At 39.9% G+C, this 10,918-nt stretch overlaps 1 protein-coding gene across 1 annotated transcript; it reads right to left on the minus strand.

Annotated features, from left to right (window-relative positions):
• LOC121564199 (mucin-5AC-like) lies at positions 1 to 9,632 on the minus strand (the record flags this gene model as incomplete). Its single annotated transcript, XM_045216763.1, has 29 exons — positions 9,605 to 9,632; positions 9,251 to 9,512; positions 9,008 to 9,122; positions 8,459 to 8,549; positions 8,259 to 8,365; positions 7,916 to 8,129; positions 7,689 to 7,814; positions 7,249 to 7,366; positions 6,964 to 7,102; positions 6,667 to 6,777; positions 6,308 to 6,377; positions 6,047 to 6,184; positions 5,782 to 5,946; positions 5,578 to 5,672; positions 5,353 to 5,479; positions 4,883 to 5,135; positions 4,681 to 4,724; positions 4,229 to 4,338; positions 3,868 to 4,019; positions 3,612 to 3,750; positions 3,415 to 3,525; positions 3,095 to 3,274; positions 2,736 to 2,975; positions 2,457 to 2,613; positions 2,102 to 2,230; positions 1,764 to 1,911; positions 1,344 to 1,387; positions 989 to 1,249; positions 1 to 287 (listed from the first exon to the last, which is right to left on the minus strand). Coding segments are annotated over exons 1-29 (4,161 nt in total), but the record flags the coding sequence as incomplete, so codon positions are not given.
• Positions 9,633 to 10,918: the final 1,286 nt, after the last annotated feature.

Consider the following 10,918-nt stretch of genomic DNA (forward strand, 5'->3'; position numbering starts at 1 on the left):
AGTGGTTGTTGGGCCGGTGGTGACTACTTTAGGTGGCTTTGTAGATGTAATGGTCTCAGTTGTGGTTTCTTCCTTTGTTGAAATTTCAGCTGTGGTCGATGTAGCTACTTGTCCACTTGTTGAGGGTACCATAGTTGTTGTAGTTACAGTTGTCGGTTTCGGAATTGTGACTGTACTTGCTCCTGATGTCGTAGTTGTAGGATTTAATGATGTAGTTGTGGTGCCAATATTGATTTCAGGTGTGGTCTCCATTGTTGTGGATGACCAAGTTGAAGTAGATGTAGGTTCTGTTTTTGAAAAATATATATCTTCAGTTAACTAGGCCAGAAAAATAACATTTTCATTTACCAAATAGCTCGTATTTACAATACTACATTTTAACATATCGTTAATATGAATTAAACGTATCATTAACACCTACAGGTCTTCACGGGTCCACCCAAACCCAAAAACTCGAGACCCACCCGTGACCCGAGCGGGTCTTGGTCCAAAGGGCTAACTTTTTCCCGGGTTCGGGTTGATTGCTCTTTGATTGTCATCAGCCCTTGGGTCTATGTAAGTACAGCTGATGAACCCGAGTGGACCCGAAATGACCCAATCAAAGCTCTGCATAGCCTATAGCATATTTAATTTGTGCAAATAAGGTTAATATACTGACTTATAGAAGGCAAAATATAAAGTCCTATATGTTAACCAGTGAAGAAACTTGGCTGATAAACATTATTTTTCTGACACTCGGGTCCTATCGGGTGTGGTCTAGACCCGGACCCTATAGGGTATGGTTCTAGGTTTGGTTGTCGTCGGGTTTGGGTATAATTGTTCTTGTGTCCGTTCGTGTCCGAGTCTGATTGTCTTCGGGTTCGTTCGGGTCCAGGTCCAACTTTTACATACAAATTGCTATTAATTGCTATCAAGATTGCCATTTATCAGTATGGTACTTAGCAAAATTTTTGTTGCACTTTAATCATTTTAGAGTTTCTCTGCTTACCAGGTGTTGAGAAGTGGAAGACAGTTGTGGGCTTTAGTGTTGTTGTAGAGGCCTGTGTTGTAGTTGCATGGACAGTTGTTGTGGTCAGAGGGGATGTTGTGGTTGGTACTGGAGTTGTGATCACTTCACAAGGGTAAATGTTCCTGGTAATGGTTCCATTCGCGGCACAAACAGCAACTATGCAGTTACTAATCCCATCTGTTGTATTGTAGATGGTTTCTCCATATTGGTGTTGTTTACCATTATGCAAGCATGTACAATCTACAGGGGGAAAAATATTTTACAATTAGATTCAATCAATGTTGCTTTGGTCATTGCTAAATATTTTACTTTAATTTGGGGATGTCATCCTTACCATTTACATTATAACTACAGCTCACTCCAGTCATTGTGCAGGTGCTTTAAAAGAAGAAAAATCAATTTAAATTTAATTAAAAAATTTAAATAATTTAAACATTTAAATTATTCACAGGTTCAAATTATATAGATATAAATATTTTGTTCAAAATATTAGTAAAGAGCTAAGACTAGTCAGGACTTGGTAATAAAGTATGTTGTGAAATCCATGGGGAGCAGGGCAAGTTTTCAGATTGTCATACAGCCATTATTGGCATCACTATGGAAAAACTAGCATGACCCTTCCAGTCTTTGCCAATCCCCTACCCTCTTCCCCAGAATTAATATAACACGGAATACATAGTACTTTCACAGTTGGAACATTCAGAATATGCTCTGAAATAGCACAGGTACTGTGAATTGAATGATTTAAACATACCATGTTTCACAGTTTTGTGCCGGAACATTCTGTCCATTGGTGTACTGGTTTCCTTCATAGTCATAGCAGCCACATTGTTCCCTCTCCACACACTTCATTGTCTCCTCATTGAAGTAAGGTTGTGCCGCAGGACAGTTAGGATAGCAGCCTGTAATAAGCACAATAGCCAAGAGGTTACAAAAGGTCAAGTCTTGTTAAGGATAACAGGAGTCACTGGAAATGTGTCCTGAGGCTGCTCAGACATGTTGTTTTATAACCATTGTCGGGGTCAGATCCAATTTAAATTGTTATTCAGAAATCATACCCAAAATGAGACAAAATATGAGTCATATCCCTACCTTCCAATGCTGGAATTAAACTAGAACAGTTTCCGGAAGGATTCCTGCAGGTCTTCATACACTGAGCTCCACATGCCTTGTAGTGCCACTCACATTCTCCAGGGGGGTTGTAGTAATCACAGAACAGTGCTGTATGTGGTGGACAAAATACGGTGGACCAAAACATTTTCATTATTTGAACTAGAATAATGATACCTTTCCATGATCAACTGTCCTATATGATAATGTGTCAACCTGGTCCAGTACTGAATTGACAAGAACCTTAATGTAGTTGAACCAGAACCCCAAAAAATTCAGTTCAACCTTCTTGATTTTACTCATTTCAGACTTCACTCTTGACTGTGAAGAAACTTACGGCAAATTCGGGGGCTTCTCCAGGCTACGCATGCTCCAGCTTCATTGCAGGCCTTTGCATAAGCTGCCACTGCGGTACAGAAGCACTCACAGTCTCCACCACTGTCACAAGCACATGAGTCTCTCACACAAGCATCGTAGTAAGGAGAGGGATCCACCTTAAAAGCACAGCAATGTGTTGTAAGATATACAGTAGTTCATGGTACATGGTGAAGTACATTTACAAAAGACAAATCCACATATCTTACTAGTAATATATCCTAATTAAATATATCCATACCTGGTTCTGGCAGGCTGCGAAGACATCACTGTTAATGATGCTGCACTGTTTCTGGGCCCAAGACGCTCTGTACGGGTTGGAGGTACATGGATGCACTACAGCGGATACACTTGGGCAGCTTGATGAAACTTTCCAGCTGTTTCCAAATTCCACCGGATCAACAACAGTCGCCTGGGCTCTAGTTGTGAAGTCATTGTTTGCGTTGCCATCATAGTTTCCACACAGACCACACACTTGCCCCTGAAGAAAAGAGATCATGAATTTAAATGATTGACTTGGCAGGGTTCTACAAAAGTCTTGGTAATATCAGTTTTGACTGAATACTGAATTCAGTTCTTCATCAGAGTATCTTAATATACCTGGTATTGTGGGCTAAGCTTGATAGACAGACTGGTCTTCTTGTCCCACATGAGGATTAGACCACTTTTGACTTCAATGACCAGATAATTCCCTAGAAGACTGATCTGTTTAGGAAACTGCTCTTCTGGAGTACTCCTGACAACTTGAGCGGTCCCATCTGCCAATATGAGCTCACTGGTCTGAAATAGAGAAATATGTTTTCATACATAACTTGGTCTGAAATCGGATCTCAACTTGATGTTTGGTTGATCATTTGTTGATTGTGCTTTACACGAGTGATGGAATGTACAGTATTGTGTGAAGTCAAGTTGCTCATTACCCCCAGGAAGAGCTTGATGGTCTTGGAGCAGGTGGTGCCTTTAGTTCCACAAGGAACGTTCTCAGTGAGGACTCTGAAGCTGCCACTGCCATTAGTATTGCCACAGTAGTCCTGTGCGAAAGGAAAATATTCTTAATATGGTTCAAATTCACACTTTTCAATGCTGATAAAATTCTACCAAATAAAGAGACACAAACCTGAATGAGAGTGTATTCACAGTTTCCATTAAAGTTGAACCTTTTCTCATCAAAGGTGATATAGTGACCCTCTCCGTAGATTCCACAAACTCCATCACAAAGATGTGTGGTACACTGCCATTGTCTGTCCTTGCAAGCACTGTGAACAACACACACATAATGTCACAAAAATTGCCGGTCAGTTTTTTCATTATTTGTAAGTCTATGTTCTTTATGTTTTCTCCCCCCTGAGATGTAAGACACAAAACAGGCATACCATGTATTGCAGTCAACCTTAACGGTCTCTCCAGCTTGGTAAGTAGCTCCATTGTGAGAACAAGGACAAAGTTCCTCCTTGATGCAGTCTCCGTTCCCATCAGACACCAGTCCGGTGGGGCACATACAACCTGATGTGCACTCTGTGCTGATCTAATGTGATTTAACAAAATACACACATAAGTCATGGCAAATTAAAGGAATATGGACTATGTTTTTGTGCACGGGGGGAGGGGTAGGAGGGGTGGGGGGGGGTATTTGACATAATTGAGATTCTCAAAAGTTTTTGTTCAGTCAACACAAAACTCGGTATAATAGTGACAGTGTGTGACAATCCCCTTTAGAGTTAATGAGGGACTCACACAGGTCATGTCCAGAGTTTTGCAGCTCTTCTGACACTCTGACCCTGAAGCTCCTGGAGGTGCAGTTGAGCAGTTGAAGAAAACCATAGGCTGTGTGCATACTGGGGATATATGGAATAACAATACAAGTTTTAAAAAACTATTTTCAATTCTCAAACAAGCAGAATATAATTGTAATATATCCAGAAATATCCACATTCATCATCATTAATCACATTGTCTTACATGCATTGCTTGAATCCTCTTGGTTCATTTCAAATGTACCTGTTTTGTGAAGGATGCATGTAAAGTGTTAAATCATATTATGTTTTTAAAGTGTATAACTGCCTTGATTTTGCTGGACCCCAGGAAAAGTAATGGGGATCCATAATAAATACAAATACAAATATCGACACATTTATTTTAGAAATAGCTACTAAATTGGAAGCAAAGAACATCAAACTTACTAAATAGTCTTGCTCCCCCAGTGCAACTCAGTGTCCCTTGCCTACAAGTGCTGTAGAGTAGTTACAGTATTAATAGTTATAGTTAGTTAGATAATCAAATTAACAGCAAATATCATTACGACACAGTTTTGAATATATCCATCAAGTTTCACTAGTACTTGTATTTATTTTGGTCTCCTAGCTTTATATGTATGAGGGAGGTGTTTACCAGGTGGCACCGTCTCTGCTGATAGCCTCTCCTGCAGGGACCACTGAGCCCTTGTCATAGCAGGGACAGTTGGTGGGGGCAACACACTGGCCAGCCTCGTCCATGTAGGTGCCCTCTGCACAGCCACAGCCGTCCACCGGAACAAACTCCACCTGGCAAGATCGGTCTGTCATACTCAGGGAGCGGCAGGTGCGTCCACAGCTGGTCATGTTGTAGGCATAAACTGTTTGACTGGGGCAGGTGGCGAATTTATCTGAGAAAAGTCATTAGATATGAGTAGTATTAGCAATACTATTTTTTGTTTGCTTATATCTTTGTATTTGTGGAGTTATTTCTTCCGGCTATTTGTATTTAGTATCTCAACCCTACGGTTGTTGTGTCAATAAAATCATTATATTCTAATCGATTTGCAGCACTTATTATAATAACACATTGCAAGAGGTCTCCATGGTGCCATGCTGTCTACTTACTGCAGATAGTGTCTCTCCAGCCGCTGAGCTGGATGCCCTCGGCAGCACAAGCGTGGACATAAGAGGACACGGCAGCACACATGCAGTCCTCACTCTTCTCACAGTTACAGCTGTCATACATGCAGTTCTGTTGGAAAAAGAGTCAAAGTGTGTCAGGACTATAACCTCATCACATAAGACTTTAATAGTTTTACTTTGTGATTGTATCCTTCTTAACTAACTTACGGTTTTGTAGGCATCAGGTCTTATTTCAGAATGGCAAGGGGAGAACACTCCTTTAGGATCTGATAACATGGAACACCAGTGCTGGGCATATTTCTCTGTGAAAAAGACAATCATAATTTGTTCAACATCAGCATATTCTTTCTTATATAACTTTGTTATAATCATTCAACAAGTGATTCATCTGTAGGTTTAATAAATATGTACCATTTTCAATGCTCAAACTGCAGGGGTTTTCAAAGCTACTCTTGACATCAGGGCAGCTGGCCATGGTCTTCCACGTGTTGGCAAAAGCTACAGCTGTGCCCTCCACCAATCCACTGATGACTCTGAACTCATCTGCCTGAACATCATTGTAGTTTCCGCAAAGGCCTGTGGATAAATAATTGAAGCCATATGATGTTATTTGATTTTTATGAATAGAGACACCGAAGAAAAAGGTATGAAACTGGTGGATGAATCTGAAGCATACCACAGGTTGTTCCTTTGTAGGATGAGATGGCAGTTATGTAGATCTGCATAACTGGTGAAAGCTGGATCTGAAGTTGAACTCCAAGAGTTGTCTGGATAACAATGTAGAATGAGGAGGGCTTGAAGATGGTCACTTCAGCTGCAATACATGAAATAAATAGAGGGACACCATTAAGGCTTCATCTAGTGAATATAAATGATATGGAGTTTATACACTGATCCACACAACAATTTAATTAGGTATTACAATGGATTATCTCACCTGTATAGAGTGGGAGCTGAGAAAGAATCTGATTTACAAAAACACTTCCACTTGACTGGACTCGGATTACCTGTGAATTAGATAAGATAATATATTTTATTAAATTATAATTTGTTCATATATTTTTGTTGAACATTCCGCTGAAGACTCAAACATTTCCATACAGATTGCAAACAGCCCGGCAATATTTGCCAAATCAGGGCAATTTTAAATAAGGTTATTGTGTGTTTAGACAAAAAGTTTGAGGGACATTTATTTGCAAGCCAGAATAATGATCTTAAAGAAGTGGCTTTGCTTTGAAATGAGTTGACAGGTCATTGTGTTATTTGCTCTGAAACATATTTGAAGAGTTGCCTTACGGTGGATCTGCTGGAGAGGGCTAGGGTAACCGCCCTCATACAGGTCTCAGTGTCAGTCAACCCACACTTCACAATGTCTCCCAGCACGGTGAATTCAGTTCCATTGCATTGCTGAAGGAAAACAAGCATGAGTTTGACGGCAAAAACATGAAATGAGAGTGACTCACTTAAAGAATGAACCCTTTGGACACATGTCTAGGTCAATATGTGGCTTGAGGAAAAGCAATTTTACCTCACTTTTGCACTGAAAAGTTATGAAGATTTTCTACTAGTTTCTATTGCACCACATGAACTGACCTTGGTCAGAATGTAAGAGCAGTCCCCATGGAAGGTGTAGGCTTTCCCATCATAGGTGTTGATGTGGGATCCTCCCTCCACAGAGCAGGTCCCAGGACAGTCCTTGTCCGTACAGGCCCACTGACCACCAGCACAGGTGCTAAAGGGAACATTTATACCGGCTTATCTCACAACTGCATTCATACAGTATTTAGTTTTGATAATCACACTGTAGAGTTTGGCATGATTCATGAACATGAGGCATGGGATACGTCATGTTTAAATCAGATGATGTACTTGGCCTACCATTCTTTACAGTTGCTGGTATAAGATTCTCCAGATTTGTATACTTGTCCATTGTGGACACAGAGGCATTCACTCAATGGAATACAGCCACTGTTGCTGACATCATCGAAAACAGTACCTATTTGGTGAGAGATCAGGCAGAATTTTAATACAACATTCAGAAAGATTTTAGTTCCTAACAGAAAATTATTCATTTTCACCTTTTAAGAGATTGCTAAAACTGCATTCAGTAAGGAGTGTTATTCTAATGTGTACTTTACACAGAGAACTGCATTGACGCCAGGAAGCAACTGAGAAAAATCCAATATTTACTCCTTTCTTTGTCACATTATTCAGATACTTTGCACACATTGATATAAAAGGCATAATGGGTAAAGGTGTGGTGTTTTCATGATGTGCTTGAGGTTAACTTGTACACCAGAGTTGAACCTATGTGGTACCTAGAGGACAGAAGCAGCCGTCTGTACAGTGGTCTTCACACAACTGGCTGGCCTCTGGGTTAGAGCAGGTGTCAACACAGGGGCTTCCACACTCCTGGTACTCCATGTTGTAGGGGCATGTCTTATCTGAGAAAAGAAACATTGTGATTAACTGTTTCTTTAACAGAGATTGTGAACCTGATCATTTGGTGGTTGGGGGGCATGTTGAAGAGTTGGGGCATGCTTACAGCAGAACTGTTTAGTCCTCCATTGCTGTGGCTTCCCCCCTGCGTGAACACACTGACGGGAGTACTCTGAGATGGTGTTGCACAGGCAGAAGGAGTTGGTGCTGTTATCACAGTGGCACAGGTCAGCCAGGCAGGTCTTGACGAAGGAGTCCATGTCCAAATAATTTGTGCAGCTACTGAAAGCTGCATTGGAGAACAGCTGCTGACAAAATTCCTACAGATAGAGACAAACCACAAAAGGTTACCATACAGAAAACATTTGTTGGATCACATGGATTGATTGCCATTTCTAACTTCTATTAACATTGTTTAGTATTCTTCTTCTGTTGTTTGAAATGCATACCTCATCTCCACAACTCTCTGCAGAAGTTAGCATAGGCTCCTCACAGACTTCCAGAGGGCCATCCAATTTCCAGAGGTTTCCATAGTCAGAGCTAGAGAGTTCCCCACCTGCAACAACACAAACATTGACAATTAGTTCCACCTACAGTATGTAATGTAGTTACATTTCAATAGTTTGGGCAATTTCAGATTTCTTTTTACCATTGATGATGAACTCGTTATATGTTTGGACTTCATTGAAGTCACCACAGAGTCCGCAGGTCTGATTTCTGTACTTCTCGTTCATTTCAATCTGTAGAATGTCCAGATGTAATGTGTTTAGTAAAAAAAAATTCATCCTATTCAGCGCCATTCACATGTTCAGTCTTGGCTATCCTCCGTGTTTATAACCTTTCTTTTTATTGGTCTTTGTATTAGGGAGTGACAGAAAGTCTCATTCAAATCTACAAATATTTGCAAACACTTCATCAAATAAACACTGGAGTATCAGCCTGTGTGTGTATAGCCTATAGATCTTCACAGATCCTGTTTAATTCATCCTCGTTCTTCAGGTAATTCTGCCTTTTAATGTTAACATATCAGGAGGTGAGTAGACAGTGCTTCAACCAACATGAGACAAGGTGCAGCCAAAAATAGGTGTCTCTCACTCCCGATCAACTGCTGATCATTGCCATTGATGACAAAGATGATATGCTTTTAATCTAAAGAAAAATTTAACATTATTAAGTATTAGAAAAGCAGGTATTTTACCATTAGGGAGTCATCCTTGTTCCAAATGGCAACCAGCCCCAGTTTGGCTATGACCTTCACATTGGATGTAGTCTTCACGATGCTGACTCCAGACAAGCTGAATGGCAGGGTCACCCTTCAGGAGGAAGAAGATGCTTAAAGGTCATCCTATACATTTTTATTAAATTCCAGAATGTAAAAAATTAAATCCTCAAGAGATGTGCTTGCAGAATGGTGTATCAGTCAAATGACAGGGAAACTCACATCTGTCCATTGACCACAACAACACCCTTGGATAGCTCCACCACTACACCATCCACTTTCATGGTGATCTTGCTAATTGTGGGCTGGATGTCCACCACCTGCCGCCTCATCTGGATGTTGAAAGCCTCGTAGCTGCTTTTACACAGTGAGGTAACAACATGGTTGCAGGTGGAGGGGAGCTGGAAAAAGTCCCCGTCGAAGGTCTTGAAATGGTAGTTACCCCATGTGCTGCAGACCTGGTCATTGTGTGAGGCATTCACTCCTGAGGGACAAGGAATACAAATGTCAGTTCCTTGTTAGCTTATTGATGGATACCCAGTCATTTATTTGGTGCGCATTCTGTCAGACATTTACCTGAAAACGTGGGTATTTTCGTGGCCATTGTCGGGATGATTGTTACAGTTGTGGTGGGGCTCACTGAAATAAAAGCAATTCATGAGTATTTTACAATATTATATGTACATTACGGATTAAATTCAATCACTGCAGATATAGATTGTCGCACTGCACTTTTAGAAGTATATTTGATTTGCACAGCAGTATGTTCCAGATGAAGGGACATTTGAGGCATGATGTGACCCATTCAATATCAATAGCGAACCTAAGGCTCCATTCGATCCGTATCGCCGAAGTTCAGCGCTATCGTGCAATTGAATTTTAAAGGGAATGTTCCTGCGTTCGCGGAGTCTTCTGTGCCTGAACTACAGTACTTTTATGTTCTATGAATCGCATAGGTGGGGTCAAAGCTTTTGGAAAGCTCAGGCCTGGCTGACAGGTCATCCGACACATACAACGGACCTAAAGATTCCTTAATCAAGTGTAATCTGCTTTGTAAACTAAATGCATTGAATTCCGATGACAGTTCAGTTCCTATTTTACATATTTAGGCATCTGATGTTTCCTGTCAGTATTATTTGAGTAATATCAGACATACTTACCACAACTGTTATTTTAACGATAGACATTTGAGTTTTGTCTGTATTCTGTTCTTGTTTTCGTTCCCGATCTGAATTTTTGTTGAAAGGTACTAACACACACTCAGTGGGGGGAGTGCTTTATGTATTTATAACACTATAAACTATGCTACAACCACTCATGATAACAATCACTAATGATAACGATTTCTATAAGGTTACAGATTTTTCACCACAAATGTGTAACATTTTCAAATTTAGACAGAAACAATCTCATAAACAAATGTGTATAAGAAACAGAAATAGGATGAAAACTTAAATGAATAATGTAATCATATGATCATAGTAAATGTGTATGCTGCCCTGAAGCAGAAAACAGGAAAAAAGTTATTACTGATTGTGTAAAAACTGCTACTGTATGCCTACTGTCAAATTCTTCAAAATGCATGTATAATACATGTAATCAATGTTCTGTGTGTTAGTACCTTTCTGATAGCTAATACATATTTATTTTTTATAATGAGATTTTACATAAGATATATATACTGTATATTATCAAATCTGAAAGTCACCTAATTATATATTGAGGGTATATTTGTAAACTAAACTTGTGGTTACAGCTTTTAAACCTATAGACCTGCTGAATTAACATAGATTTGTTTGTTGATTACATTCTTCCATACATACATTCCATGTGTCAATAATCATAATAATTTGGTGTTGTCCTGAATACTTACTATTTGTAATTAACATT

The sequence above is a fragment of the Coregonus clupeaformis genome, unplaced genomic scaffold, assembly GCF_020615455.1.
Source record: "Coregonus clupeaformis isolate EN_2021a unplaced genomic scaffold, ASM2061545v1 scaf0792, whole genome shotgun sequence".
Classification (NCBI taxonomy): Eukaryota; Metazoa; Chordata; class Actinopteri; order Salmoniformes; family Salmonidae; genus Coregonus; species Coregonus clupeaformis.